Source organism: Beauveria bassiana, assembly GCF_000280675.1.
Source record: "Beauveria bassiana ARSEF 2860 unplaced genomic scaffold BBA_S00107, whole genome shotgun sequence".
In the NCBI taxonomy this organism is placed as follows: Eukaryota; Fungi; Ascomycota; class Sordariomycetes; order Hypocreales; family Cordycipitaceae; genus Beauveria; species Beauveria bassiana.
The window spans coordinates 2506-17985 of record NW_007930942.1 but is presented as its reverse complement, the minus strand read 5'-3'; the positions used below and the strand labels follow the sequence as shown (position 1 = coordinate 17985).

Sequence of the window (15480 nt, the reverse complement as noted above, 5' to 3'; positions counted from 1 at the left end):
TAAAAAATTTTTTATTATAAAACCTTTTTTAATATTAATAAAAATAATAAGATATTTAACTTTAAAAATAATATAACTATATATTAAGAATATTATCTTCTAAGATATTAAGTATAGATAGTATATTAAGTAACTTCTTTATATAAAACGCTAAGAAATCCTACTATAGGGTAGTCTTACGAGGGACTGAGAATTAGTCTCGGAATCATGGCCCTAGTCCTTCGTGCCGGCTGTGCTGCTAGTTACTGCTGAAGGCCTTTTCTTTCTTCGAAGCTGTTACTGCTCAGAAAAATTTTACGTCGGAGAGAGGCTGATAAGCTCGGAATGATCTCGAGGTTCCCAGCCTTTGAAAATCTTCATCAAAGATGTGAATAGTTATTCGAGAGGTCTGCATTTGACCACAGACCACTGGTAGCCTCCCCTACCCTACCTACTAACTAGGTAGCGACATCGCGGCGTGGCGCCCAGCGAACCCGGAAAAGGTGAATACCGTTAGAATGAAGTCTTACCATGGAACCTTACGTATGCAAGATCTTACGAGGCTCAAATTGCTATTGGCTGCACACCAAGGGCTATTGGCACAAGAACCCATTTTATTGTGGCAAGCCTAACTAATTAATATAGTGTTTGTTATAACAATCGGATACTTGGCCAATGGAATCATGGTACTTGAAAATAGTTTCCCCAGGAATAACAGAAAATTTAAACCGCAGAGCAGATTGCCGGCCACAGAAGAGAAAAGAGGCCAGACCAGAAAGGAAACGGATGCGTAAATAGTAACAATAATGAAGCAAACCAAAACGCCCGGGGACAAACAATCACACGCCCCAACCACACACACTTACCGTGACGGCCCACTCACAAGTACAACTACTCGGGTACCTGTCGTGCCTGTTCCAGCCACCTACCTACGTAGGTAGGTACCTACCAAACTACGTACCTATCTAGGTGCTACTGATGCTCACCATTTCCTGCTTGCGTCATCCAGTCGCTGAAATGGCTCCCGTCCTCCAGTTGTTCGACCTGCCAATCGGAAGGTGTGCCCTGCAAATAAGCCGTATGTGCGCCCGTAATGTCCAGCTCCGGCACAAGTGCCGTGGATGCATTTTGAGCACCACCAACGCTCATCCAGCCTGGCAACATGTCGTGATTGCTACCAAGAAATTGGTTATATTGAGACGCTGGCACATCTGTCTGTAGCGAAGGGTCGAGGCATGGGTCAACGAAGCCCGTATAACCTTGGAATTGTAGATCCGACGAGGTGCAACCGAACGCGACACCAGCATCCGGGTTCTCAGCTCTCTGCTCGCCGCGCGGCGCGTATTGAGGGGCATCCGCCGGAAGGCCGCCATGCATATACCAGTCAGGGAACGGAAGTGCCTGATACTGCTGCCAGGTGCCACCTGGGGGCTGGGAATGGGTACCAGACAGACCTCGGTATTGATCAGGCACCTCCAACGTGAACGACTGTTTCACCCGAGAAGTAGCTCGAGTAGTTCGCTGCCTGCCACTTCGTCGGGGACGACAGCTTGACTCGCCGTCACTCAACTCACACGTTTTGTAATCCTGCTCTATGCCGTCCTTAGGCTTCTTTGTCTGTACCGGGTCATACTTATAAGCTGGGAAAGCTCCCTCGTGCATCTGCTTCTCGATGGATGCTAGCTGCTTGAACTGAGCGATGATATTGGGAGGCTCCCAGGCATTCCAGGAGCTCCCGCAAATTGTTGAGACCTGCTGATGATTGTTGCGACTGCACTGAGTTTTCGCAACATCCTGGTATGCTTTTCGATAAAGCATGAATGCATTCAGCGGCCGCTTGACCTTACCAGCCTTAGCCGCCTCCATCTGTCGGACCTCAGTCGAACGGTTCGCAAAAGTCGCCACATCTGCGACACTGATACTAGGCATATCATGTGCAATTTCCGAAAGTGCCTTCGTTAAACAGGCAGAGGGTGGAGTTTTCAGATTTCTCTTTTCAATTCTGCGTTCCTTGCTTTGACTCCTGTGCCCCTCAACGTCTCTGACGGGGCGATGGGAGATTCTCGTCATGGCATTGCCACTATCAATCGATATCAAATGGCCAGATTCAGAGGCAGATGCCTGAAGAAAGAGGATTAGCACTGATGATTAGTATTTCTTGAAGAAGACACTTACTCTGTTATGCTGGGGCACAGAGTGAACGCCGCTACTCGACGCGGAGGCGTAGCCAGAGCCCATGTCCGCAATCTGGGAAGCGCGAAGAATATGATTTGAGGCATAAGATGGTATTTCTCTTGTTTTCATGGGCAATGTCGACGGTCTTGAGCTGGGACTGGGGCTCATATTGGAAGTATTGCCAGAACTTTTGCTCTAATCGAGAAGCTTTGAGCGGCCAGTGAATCGCTATGAAAGGTTTGCCCAAGGCAGAGGGATATCTCGAATGTGTAATAGATGTAGTAAGTAAACCTTCATGGAAACCCTTTGTATTCACTTGTGTCGACTGGATGACAAAGAGGTTGCGTGTAATGTTTGAGGCTTGAGTGATCACGGTATTCGGGCAACGCTGTCACGTGTGGTCGTTATTTCTGATGCTCCGAGTGAGGGATCGCACCAGAGGGAAACCGCCCTTTTTGAAGGGCTGGAGGGATATAAAACGCAGTGGCTCAGACGGTCGCTGCTCCCACTTGATACAAGGCTGCAAACCGTTGGAGGGCACGCACAAGCCGTCACTCTCTTCGTAGCCGCCAAAAGGGCCTCAGACGGATTCTAAGTATTATCCAAGAGTGGATCGCACAATGTCACAAAACGGGCGCATCTACCACTGGGTGGTTCTACTTCTTTGGTTACAATGTTGGGGGTGTCACGGACCAGCCAACTGCGCCCGCAACGGGTTTGAACAACGAACTGCGGGAAACATGACAACTAAGGTGACGGGAAGAGAGAGATGCTGATTGGACAGATACGAATTCTTGAGCCACAAAATTTACAATTTCATTGTTTAATGTCCGTACTCTCCACGTGTCAACTTAAACCGTTCACCAACTAAAAATAACAGTTCAAAGCAGGATGGTTCAAGCGCAGCTGAGTCTGTTCCGACCTGAGTGATTCGTCTGGCCCGATAATAGACCAAATCTTTAGACTATCCCGCTTCGCCCGGCCGCTTGTTCGTCGTGCCATCCAGTTTGCTTTCAGTGGTCGTGCACTCTTGTCGTAGCTCTGCCCAGGGCAATGATTCATTGAAATTCCTCGAAATTTCGGCTATTGCATGCCTAGCGCTACCCATCCGTACGAACAAGACGATTCTCAATGCCCTACATACTGGTGACCTTCAAATCCTAGAGCATGGCCTGTTTGACAGTTCGCGAAAGGTCGATCGACTGTCACGGGTCTTCTGAATATGTGACCGATCCTGTAGGCATCAAGAGTACTGCTTGCCGGAGTGGCGTTCTCTAATTTGCACAGCGTTCAAGAAAAAGAAAAAGCTTAGTATTCCAGGGAAATTATCTTGCTACTCAATCAAGTGAATCATTTTGAAGAGAACACCTTTCGATAATCTGCTTATGTAGGCGGCGGTTCTGATGGTAGTACAGAAAGAAAGTCAGTTCTCTCGAAGAAATTCAAGCAAATGAAGCATTTCAAGCAACTCCCGTATATCAAGTAAATCAAGTAATGGTTCAAACGCGGAAGCCTGGACATTTTGGCCTGGATTGTCGTCCCCCAAATAAGGGCAGATGCAGGTTCCGGATAGAAGAGCAGTCTTGCTGAGTGAATTTTTATTCAGCATTTGTGGTCTGCCACCGCATGGCTCGTCCACCTGAGGCCTCGACGCATCCCCTGCACACCATTTCTTTAGGCTCGTTGACATGTCGTAGAATGATGCGTATACATCGGCAGGGTGGTCAACCCGACAAAAATTCTCCAGACCAAGCTTGTGAGTCCACTGCCAATTGCTGGAGCCATGTGTCGCATTGGTTTCGTGGCAGGTGGCATTTATGTTCCAGTTCCCATTGGCTTGGTATTACCAACCGTTTCCGTTGACTCCTTGCTTGTTGAAGTGACGAGTTTCCGGTTCATCAGTGCTGCCTCCAACATCGTTGCTATTGGAAAACAACTTCGTATTGGTCCTAACGCTGTCTTCCACTCTGGTGGATGACTGTGATATTCCCTGCGGGGTACCAAATGGATCGTTGGTGACTTGAAACATGTTCATTGACATGCCGGGATCCGTGGGATGTAGAAACGGCTGCGGGATGACCTGCGATGCCCTGTCACCGGACGGGTGCGGGATTAACTTGCCAGAGGTCCTGGCCTTGAACTTGATAACAGTGTTGCGAGAAGTGCTCGCCTTTTCCGTCTGTTGCTTACAACTAACACAGATGAAATGAAATTCTGCACGATCAGCTTCAGCTTCCTCAATTCCGACGCATTTGCTGTGCTGCCAAACATTGCATCTTTCGCAAGCAACGCTGTGGGCACCGTCGTCAACCTGTCCATGCAAGCCGCACACGCAATCAAAAGACCAATCTTCTTCTTCACCATCCAATGCCTTGAGCGCCAGTCTATTGCGATCAATTTCAGATTGTAGCTGCCGGCCAGAAATACGAGCGCGGCCAACGGAGGCAGGATCGCGACCTTCCGAAAGTTGAGCCAGTTCTTCTTCGTGCAAGCGTCGTCTTGCTGCCCTCTCTTTCAGCCTCTTTTCCCTTGAGAACATTCTGAAGTCTCGCTCTCGCTCTGATTTTATTTGCTTCAATCTCTCACCCTGTTCAATCTGAAGTGCTTTCTCGGCCATGTCGCGCTGCGCCCTCGCTTTCTCTTCTTCCTTTCGTTGCTCGACCTTTCCAGCAATTCGACTGGAGCGTTTTGCGTTGACCATTTTGGCAAGACTTAACAACTCCCGCTGGTGTTGCGCCTGTTTCCTCTTCTTTGACTCCTCTTGCTTTTCCAATATTGGTAACAAGTGCGCATCGAGCTGATTTCGCAGTATTTTCTCGTTCGCATCACGCGTCTTTCGAAATTTGTCGACCAGGCGCCGTACATCATCCAGCGTGACAGCCACGCACTCCCAATCCAAATCGCCTAAGTTACTCTTCGCTTGTGGGCTATCAGGATCGGAAGATATTGGTGCAGCACCGTTTTCTGTTATAGACCTGCCTGATTGTCGACCTCTCCCGGACCGCATATTTGCACCATATGTCTTCTGATTCTTGCGCCTTCGCACTGGTGGTTCTGAAGCTTCGGATAAGCGATAGACTCGATTATCATCCAAGACGTAGTACGTGCGGTCATCGGCATCCCAGCCATAGGGTTCAATTCTCTGCAAGATCGCGTAAGAATCATGAGCTTGAAGTCGAGCGAAAGAGAGTCACATACCCAGCTGGTTTGATCAATGTCGTGTAACTCCTCCATTTTCTCTCGTAATCGCTCAGGTCGACTCATGACCCATTGCGTGAGCTGCTGAAGAGCGATTATCTATTAGAAAAATGTCAGTACCAACTTGGCGCAGTTCAGTTAGGCTGTATGGATACTTTAGTCGGCGTGTCAAGATCGGAGAAATTAGTTTCACCGTCGCCCAGTGGATTTTGGAAAGGTAGTCTGAAACTGTATTCTTTGCGCAGCTGGTCGTTGAGGATTTCGTGGCTGAAAGAAATAAATCAGAATATGCACCGCGAATTGGCCTTAGTTATAGGATGCGCTGCGGATACTCACGTCAGACCGCGATGTGACGAAACGAGTTTCAGTAGCGCTAGGGCGATATCAGACAAAATTGTTGAAGAAGACTTGAGGCATTCGTTTTCGATGTCCTGGGCCGTAGTCAAATTAGAGAATGCTGGAATTGAGACTGCCAGGTACGCCGTCCCTACCTCGATCTCGAGTGCTTCGTCGATTTTCGCAGCCTTGCCAAATATGTATATCCACTGGCAAAGATTGGCAAACTCCCACATGTTTCGGATACGTTGTAGCAGTGGCGAAACTACATTGTCCATATCACCATCCGTGGCTGCTATAGCTACTTGTTTTGACGACATTGAAACGACGAGGGCGTAACTTTCGAAGCACCTGGCTGCGCGATTCGAATGATCCCGTCGCAGTCGAGATGGCGAGGCGCAGAGCTGGCACTAGTGATATCAATACATAAATAGGTAGGTATGGAATCTTAGTTAGCGTGCTAACATGGTAAGTGGGTAGATAGGCCGTTTTAGCATTGCGTCGGGCTGAACTTGCGTCGACAGAATATCAATTAGCACTGTCTGCTACAAGAATTTTCGCGAGGACCTTGGAAGAAAATTGGTACTCCCACAGTGTGCATGACTGTGTTGACACATGGGCGCCTTGACCCCCCCCCGTGCGGCCCAGGGTGTTTGAAGAGTGTTGTTGCCACGACAATTTTAATGCTTTGTCACGACAAAAAGCTCATAACCACCTACTACGAAATCATTCACTGGATGTGTTCTGCAGTTTACATATTCAAATGCTTGGTATATGGATTCCCATCGCCACGCTGTGCCTTTGCTATGATACTGCCAAGCGCAAGTAGCAGATAGCCAGAGGAAGGCCAGGATGACCATGAAGCAGCAGGGTACCAACACTGGCCAGCAGCGCTGGCGCATGTCGATACAGCTCCAGGATAGAGCACAAAACAAGGAGAGCGGGGAAAATCGCGCTGAGCACTTAGGCCCTGCTCAACACGCGACACCAGCCACGCCGACCTCACGACACCCGAGCTCTGATATTACCAATGCTGCGAGGAGCTGGGATCCTCCTGAATTTCCGATGACGAGGCCATACACGAGATCTGAGTCCCCTATAGACTCTTCAGCATTGCAAATAGCACTGCCCCCTGCAATGCAGAGTTTCTCTGCGCCACATGACGGCTTCTTTTATTCTCCTGACAACCCTTTCGATGCAGAGCCTGTCGTTTTGGGCCAGACGCGGCATCAAGAATATGCGGAGTCTGATGATGTTCCGTTGACATCTCAAGCACAGCCGATTTCCGGAGCCTTTGATCGAACCGAGCCGACGTCACATGGTAGCCTGTCTCGTTCATTTGATCTGGGAAATGGCATTTCGAGAGGGAGGCAGACACTGCGAGCGTCTGACCAAAAGCCGCCGAGTCTTGCTAGCAGTCCAAACCGCGCTTATGGTATGACGCTTACTCCCGGCGAAGCAGGTCCATCTCGCTCGCCATCTCCATCGGGGGCATTCCGTCGCGCTAGCTCGATTGTGCGCGCAATGTCACAAAGAGTGGTCAATATCAGCGGAGAAAGCGAGGTTGCAGTTAACCAGCGAGTGTCATTACAAGCGGCAAGGACCTCTCGAACATCCGAGGGCCTAATCTATGAACACAATGCAGGTGGTATGAATTCAATACACAGGAATACTTCATACCAGCCCCAGGTTGTTGAACCAGCAGGAGAGAAACAAATTGTCCCTGGCTCTCTTGCAGCTTTACCGCGACGGCCGCCTGGAAATTTCGTCAACCCGTTGAAAGGACACTCGCTTGGAGTATTTTCCCCTCAGAGCAAACTCCGGCTCCGACTTTGCGATGCTCTTGTGAATCCATACACTGAGCCCATCATCTTATTGTTGATCGTTCTTCAAGCTGTTCTGCTGGCTGTTGAATCTGGACCAAGTGTATTCACGCCAGGCCATGAACGATCCGAGCGTTTTGGTGGCAAGGTAATGGATTGGGCAATGCTAGTCCTTTTCATAGTATTCACCCTAGAGATAGGAGCGCGTATAGTTGTATCGGGTCTGGTCATTAATGCAGCAGAGTATAGCACGATCGATCGCAAGAAAGGAGTCCGTGCCATCATCTCAGAACAATATCGAACTTTTTTTCAGCCCCAACCTCAGCGGTCAGTGAAAGCTCATCGCCAAATTCATCCTGATCAACCAACCATCACTCGATCTTTTACGACCTTTATGCATGGGCCTTCAGATGCTCCAGAAACTGTGGAAGCTCAGATGCGTTTCCAGCTTGCGCGGCGCGCATTCTTGCGGCATTCCTTCAACAGATTGGATCTGATTGCTGTTGTTTCATTCTGGGTAGCATTCATCTTGGGTATCACTGGCCTAGAAAGTCGGCATCACTTGTACATCTTCAAAATGCTCAGCTGTCTCCGCATTCTGCGCTTGCTTTCGCTTACGCATGGCACAGCAATCATTCTGCGTAGTCTCAAAAAGGCTGCACCACTGCTTGTACGTGTTGCTTTTCTTCTATGCTTCTTTTGGCTCTTGTTTGCCATCATCGGCGTTCAAAGCTTCAAGGCCAGTTTTAGTCGTCAATGCATTTGGCTAGACCCTTCTCAACCGACAAATTTATCGGCCGCCTTTACGAATGACGATCAGCTCTGTGGAGGTTATTTGAGTAACGAAACTGGTACTATCATGCCTTGGGTCAAGTTTGGGAATTCCAACTCTTTGGAAGGTCTGGTTCCTGGAGCAGGCAAGGGTAAGGGATTCATTTGCCCCCGGGGGTCTCTTTGCCTCCAGCAAGACAACCCGTCTAATGGCACGGTGAATTTCGACAACATCTTGCAATCTTTGGAGCTAGTTTTTGTCATCATGAGCGCAAATACCTTTTCGGATCTTATGTATCAGGCGATGGCTTCCGACTATCAGCAGGCCGCACTCTTCTTTGGCGCTGGAATCATGATCATGACCCTCTGGCTCACCAACCTTCTCATTGCGGTAATTACCTCCTCTTTCCAAATTATCCGGGAAGAGAGCAAGGGAAGCGCGTTCACCTCAGATCATCGATCACCCATTCAGCCACACTTTGATGATCGTACTCGAAAATCGACACTGCAACGTGTCGTCGAGAAGACTAAGCTGCTTTTCACCTTGATCATCGTCTTCGGATTAATATGCCAAGCTTGCCGCAGCGCTAGAATGTCGCCCTCTCGCGAGAAATTCATCAACGGTGCTGAAATTGCAGTTACGCTTCTTCTAGATGTTGAGTTATCAGCGCGGCTGGCTTCAAATTGGAGAAATTTCCACCGAAGCTGGGCGAGTTTGTTTGATCTCGGGCTGGCAACCATCACTACTGTCATACTTATTCCACCAATTCGCCACACACCAGCATACTGGTGGCTCACAGTCTTTCAAATTGTTCGAGCCTACCGAATCGTGTTGGCGGTGCCGATGACCCGAAAACTTATCCTACTTGTGCTCGGAAACGCCGCTGGTATTGCGAACCTGATGCTCTTTGTCTTTTTGATGACGTTTCTCGTTTCCATCTTTGCTTCACAGCTGTTTCGGGGGGAGATCCCGGTGTTCAATGAAGGTGGCGAACTCAATCGCGTATCCTTCTTTACTATCTATAACTCCTTTCTGGGGATGTACCAAATATTGTCCAGTGAAAATTGGACCGACATACTCTACTCGGTTACGTCTTATGCGCATGGCTATAAAACTGGCTGGATTGGCGCCACATTCCTCATTGGCTGGTTTACGCTATCGTACTTCATCTTGGTAAACATGTTCATTGCTGTCATCCAAGAAAACTTTGATGTATCAGAGGATGAGAAGCGCCTTGAGCAGGTCAAGGCCTTCCTACAGCGCAAGGAACTTGGCCACAATGCAAGCAATCTCGCACTTTCATCAATATTCAATCTGGCCAAGTCTCGTCGCCGGCGTGATCCTTTGGACTATGGTCCCGCCATGATGGAAATGCTTCTCAAGGATGCGGTAGTCCGTGAGTTTCTTGATGATGAGAATGCGGAGCCTCTGCAAGTCTCCCCAGAAAACGACGGGGCCGGCCGGTTCCCATCAACCTTGCCGCGAAACTCGAGCTCTGGCTTGGTCGGCGTCTGGCAAAGGTTCAAAAACAAGTTTACAGACCAGGAACCTAACCCATTCTATACAAGCATTAAGTTTGATGGACCGAATGATACGTTGGACCCGCGACAAATGGCTCGCCAGGTTGTATCTGCAACAGCTGCAAGGCGCAAAGCCCAAAGAGGATATCTCACGAGACACCCGAATTACAACACGACATTGTATTTGTTTCCACCAACCAGCAAACTCCGAAGATTTTGCCAGAGACTTGTAGGCCCTGCCAGAGGCTTTGAACGAGTCGACGGAGTTGACCCTAACAAGGTCGCGTGGTATGCGCTTTCGGCCTTTGTATATGCCTGCGTCGTGGCCATGGTGGTGATTGCTTGTGTCACAACCCCACTTTATCAGCGAGAATACAGAGAAGTGCACCAAGCAGATAACCTTAACTGGTTTGTTTGGACGGATTTAGCATTCGTGCTTGTGTTCACGCTGGAGGCCGCCATCAAAATGATCGCAGACGGCGCATTTTGGACCCCAAACGCGTATCTACGGAGCCTGTGGGGAGTCATGGACACATTGGTCTTGGTGACACTCTGGATCAATGTTGTTACACTATTCATCAATGATGGAGCCATCTCCCGAGCGGTAGGAGCTTTTAAAGCATTGAGAGCTCTACGGCTCCTGAATGTCAGCAACAGCGCCCGAGACACATTCCATGCGGTCATCATCATTGGTTGGTGGAAGATTTTCGGCGTCAGTAGCACACTCCCATTAACCTGATTCATCTGTACTGATACCACACAGGCTGCTTTCGTTTCGATCTCTTTGCTCATCCCATTTGCGATTTACGGGCTGAACATCTTCAACGGCAAAATGATATCGTGTAATGACGGCGACGGCATAACACGACTGGCCCAATGCTTTGGCGAATATGGTAGCACCCCTTTCAAGGATGATTGGGTGATGCTAGCTCCCCGCGTAGCAGACAACTCATATTTCAAGTTCGATGACTTTGGTTCATCGCTGTTTACGCTCTATCAAATTGTCAGCCAAGAAGGGTGGACAGATGTGTCATTCGCAGCACAAGCCATTACAGGCCGAGGATTGCAGCCCCAAGACCTTGCCGCACAGGGTAATGCCATGTTCTTTGTTGTGTTCAACCTATTAGCCACCGTCTTTATCCTTACATTGTTCATATCCGTTTTCATGCGCAATTATACCGAACAAACTGGCGTTGCCTTTTTGACAGCAGAGCAGCGATCCTGGCTAGAACTGAAGAAGCTCTTGAGACGGATCTCTCCATCTAAGAGCTCTTACGATGACAAGGGCAAAGAGTGGAAGCGATGGTGCCACAAGAGAGCCATAGAGAAACGTGGCAAGTGGTATCGGATGATCACAGTGGTGCTCGTTCTTCACCTCGTCCTTCTCATCGCAGAATTCAATAACGAACCGCGATGGTGGGCTAGAACACGAGAATTTGTATCCTTGTTGTTCATCCTGATCTACATGAGCAATATCGCGATACGCATATTTGGGCTTGGTTGGAGCAGATTCAGGAAAAGTTCATGGGACCTGTATGCTTTAGTCGTGGTTTCCGGGGCATTTATCGCCACCCTTTCGCTTCTGATTGCCAGTACTCGTGGTCAGGCCTACGAACAGCTGTACAAGACATTCTTGGTGGCTATCATTCTCTTGCTGATACCACGAAATGACGCATTGGATCAGCTCTTCAAAACCGCGGCGGCAAGTCTGACGGTCATTAGCAACTTGCTAGCCACCTGGCTCGTTCTATTCTTGGTATTTGCTATCGCAATGACGCAGGCCTTCAGCTTAACTCGCTTTGGTGGGCAAGAAACGAGTGACTTGAATTTCCGTACAGTGCCCAATGCCCTGATTCTTCTATTTCGAATGAGTCTGGGAGAAGGTTGGAACGAAATTATGGAAGACTATGCCGGTATTGAGCCACCTCTTTGCGTGAAGGACTCAACCTTCTTCGACAGTGATTGTGGAAGCAAGCCTTGGGCGCGAATACTCTTTGTGGGTTGGAACATTATCAGCATGTACATCTTCGTCAACCTCTTCGTTTCTCTAATCTATGAGAGCTTCAGCTATGTCTACCAGCGATCCAGCAGCATGGCAGTCGTTGACAGAGACGAGATTCGTCGCTTCAAAGAAGCATGGAGAAGCGTTGATTCTGCAGGAACTGGCTATATTACAAAGAGTCAATTTCCGCGCCTGCTTGGTGAGCTCTCTGGTATTTTCCAAATGAGAATCTACGATCCCGAAGACTCTGTCTCCCAGATCCTTGACCACGTGCGAAACGACGGAGGAATGTCGCGACATTCCTCCGTCGTGGTCTCAAAAACCGGTAGCGAGATCGACCTCGGCAAACTCAATAAAAGATTAATGAATCTTGACATCGAGAGAATCCGAACCAGGCGCCGCGTCTTCAATATATTTTTTGAAGAAGTCCTGGTTGCAGCAGATCCTGACAGAGGCATCGCATTCTCGGATGTTCTACTTACTCTAGCTCACTATAAAATCATCAATGATAGCAAGAGCCTCAGGTTAGCAACATTTTCTATGCTTACTGGGTTAAAAACTCAGTATCATTAACTGTCGGTAGACTCGAAGAATTTCTACGACGAAGAGCTCGACTTCAGCGTGTGGATGAGGAAATTCGACGAAGAATTGTCTTAGGATTCTTCGATACTTTGTAAGTGTATACAAATAGGGTTGTTGCGCGTTCATGCTTGGAACTAACTTATAATCTAGATACTGGTCCAGAAAGTTCAAACAGCATATGTGCATGAAGCGTTCGGCGCGTATGACAATGGTCCCTCAGTTGAGCGTGCCCGAAATTTTAGTTGACGACGAGGAGTCAAACGTGAACACAGCTGCCGGTACTTCCGATAAAACAAATCGACCGTTGCTTCCAAGTCTGAATACGAATTTGGAGACGCCCAAGAAACCATCGATCTGGGCCGCCGAAATCTCACCGAGAGACTCCGGGGTTCAGCACCCATTGAGTTTTCCCAGGACATCTGGCGAAGGATTATCCCCACCAGTCAGTCCTATGCGGACGGATTTCCAACTCAGCCCTTCGGATGCCTCTAACGCGGATTCCGAACGCAGAGGTCGATCTCTAAGCCCTGCGCAAGCCCGTGGCATGTTGGATGATTCCGTCTGGGTGGAAAGTATCAGGAAGAGCAAGACTCTTCGACATTCAAACAAAAGCACCTATAGATATGGCGACCTTGATTGAAGCTACACGGCGTCTGATTCAATGAAATGCCCACTCATTGAACTTGAGTAGCAAAAGCCATAGTGCTATAGTCCACTTTGGGATATACATCCATCTCAAGGGGGTTGGGGAACTTTGGCACGACTCGCAATTCTTGCTATTCTTGGTGTCATAGCTAGGACTGCTCCATATGTATGAATTAGAGCTTGTACTGGTTTTTCTTATCATACTCTAATCAATGGATAGGGGCCTAAATGACGCCTCTAGCTACGGTATGCGGCAATCAAACTGTTTTCGCAACTTTCTGAAGATCGCGTTGCAAGCTGGGACGAGGCCAGTGCGCATATTACAGTGATATGAGGTCTTATTACTGCGCTCTACTATATATTTCATGCTACAGACGAGGCAGTCAGGATTAGCCTCTTAGTAGCGCTGCATGAACTCCTGCCGTAGTCTTTCAGGAGCTGATGCTGCGTCGGTTTCAGAACTGGAGACGCGCTATTCTGACTGTCGCAAATCCAACGTGCCTGAAACAGCTTCAGACATGCCACAACCTGCATTCTCACTTGAAGCAGCCCGTATTTGCCTAGTTTCTGCAAGTACAGGCTGAAGGGTGTATCCTTTCCTATGCACATGACTGTTGCGTGGCAGTTTAAATAAGTTACTTGCCCGTACTCCAAATGTTCCCGCCGCCGCTGTCAGCAAGCACTGGCCTTCTCCTTCCAACTATTCTTTCTTCCCCGACTCTACGGACTCTTTGCTTCCTCTTCCGACATCACATCTGTTCATACCGGTGAAAATTGCACAACCTGCATCTTCAGCACAATAGCAGTTCTTGCTGTCCTGGTCCTGAAACTTGAACTCTTTCCAGAGAAGGCTGGGCAGCACTTTAGACTTCCACGGAGCGATCCTTTTCGCCCCATAGCACATACACAAAGTCCAAGGGACCTTTGATGGGCAAGAAGCATACGTCTTTGCTTTCTTCATATATTGAGCTGAAACGCGCACGACTTCGCGCAGTAAGAAACACATCTTTCAGCTACAAGCACAGTCTCTTGCCCGCGAATGCAACATACCACCACGGCAAGCAGCACCGGATCTCGTCAAACTAGTTTCATTTACATCAACATGGCCGCCTCACGGCTTCAGCACAATAAAATGCCAAGCAACTTCTGCACTGCCGTTCTCATCACACCATCACAAAGCCATACCCGCAGCCTTGCTCCGCCAGGCAGATTCATGGGCTTCAGTGCCGCCGTCACACTCAACAGTATCATTAACAGACAACCATCCATTGTTGGTCTTGTTCAAGAGCGAAGCAGCTTCCCCGCAGAACTTGGCCTTCTTGAGCCTCGGCCTTTGGTATACTGGAGCAGCGTGGAAGACAGAATAGGCTGCCTATGAAGCGGAGGCACTTTTATGCTATTAGGGGCCTATCGATCGTGCATTTGAACCCTCTTTCTTTTTTCTCACATTTCTCAAATCCATTTTACCCAGGCCCTAGTGGTTGCACAGTATTTTTGCAAGGGGGCTGATTTTCGTTGGCGATGTAGAACAATACATAGGGTTCGCCGTCATGGCCAGCTGTTCATCACACAGATAATGCATATACGGTTTCGTTGCTCACCAGTTGTGTCATAAGCCCTCCATAACGCCTGCTGTATGGACAGGACGTGAGAAGGAAAAGTCAAAAAAGAAGCTGTATTGCTTTCGGCTCGGTCGCAACGCCGTATTTTCGCGTCTTGGTGACAAAAAAAAAAGTAACTAGCCATTTAAGCCGTTTGTCTTCGTCGCGCAATCAGGTACCGGGGTGCAGAACGAAACAAATTCCCTCAGGAGCGACGACGTAAGCATTCCCGGTGAATAAACAGCAGCGGCAGTCCCTGTCGCTGCCACCACAGCGAGCACCACGAGTGCGATGCCGCGAAATCGAAAAGCGTCCTCGGCCTCCATCCTCATAAGTTTGTTTTGCTTGCTATGGTAGTACCACGGCTCATGGACACCACTTGATCCCCGCCGCAAGTCTTCGTATGGGTGTGTACGGTACAAAAGGCCATGTACAGTAGGTCCAGGTAATTCTGCTCACGACCCTAAATCCCACTAAAATACCTACTTTTTAGGTGATATTATTATAATATTGATAATATAAATAAGTTATTATACGAGGATAAAAAAACGAGTACTTTACCTTATAATATAGCTATATTATATTAAATATATTATGTTACAGCCACCAGCTACCTTAATAAATACAGCCCTCTTATTAGCCTAAATTAATATTTAACCCACTTTTATACCTAGATTAATAACTATAGGCTAAGGCCTACCTAATAATAATAACTATAATTAAGAATACTAACTAACTTATAATATAATATATATATATATTCCCTAATAGACTAATATTAATTAGTAATTATAATAACTATAAATAGTTAAGGACTATTAAAAGAGATAGTTTTTTACTTTAATAT

The 15480-nt window shown here is 48.1% G+C and overlaps 4 protein-coding genes across 4 annotated transcripts; 2 read left to right on the top strand and 2 right to left on the bottom strand.

Annotated features, from left to right (window-relative positions):
• Positions 1-951: 951 nt before the first annotated feature.
• BBA_10247 (HMG box protein) lies at positions 952-2322 on the bottom strand (the record flags this gene model as incomplete). Its single annotated transcript, XM_008605344.1, has 2 exons — positions 952-2100; positions 2155-2322. The coding sequence occupies 2 exons, from the start codon at positions 2320-2322 to the stop codon at positions 952-954; spliced, it is 1317 nt and encodes a 438-aa protein (XP_008603566.1).
• Positions 2323-3997: 1675 nt separating this feature from the next.
• On the bottom strand, positions 3998-5924 carry BBA_10246 (PHD-finger domain-containing protein; the record flags this gene model as incomplete). The annotated part of the gene is made up of 4 exons (XM_008605343.1): positions 3998-5296; positions 5353-5451; positions 5508-5619; positions 5689-5924. 4 exons carry the CDS (start codon positions 5922-5924, stop codon positions 3998-4000), a joined length of 1746 nt encoding a protein of 581 aa, XP_008603565.1.
• Positions 5925-6540: 616 nt separating this feature from the next.
• BBA_10245 (ion transporter) lies at positions 6541-13027 on the top strand (the record flags this gene model as incomplete). The annotated part of the gene is made up of 4 exons (XM_008605342.1): positions 6541-10515; positions 10567-12329; positions 12389-12478; positions 12538-13027. 4 exons carry the CDS (start codon positions 6541-6543, stop codon positions 13025-13027), a joined length of 6318 nt encoding a protein of 2105 aa, XP_008603564.1.
• A 1107-nt stretch (positions 13028-14134) lies between these two features.
• Positions 14135-14410, top strand: BBA_10244 (uncharacterized protein; the record flags this gene model as incomplete). The annotated part of the gene is made up of 1 exon (XM_008605341.1): positions 14135-14410. The coding sequence occupies one exon, from the start codon at positions 14135-14137 to the stop codon at positions 14408-14410; it is 276 nt and encodes a 91-aa protein (XP_008603563.1).
• Positions 14411-15480: the final 1070 nt, after the last annotated feature.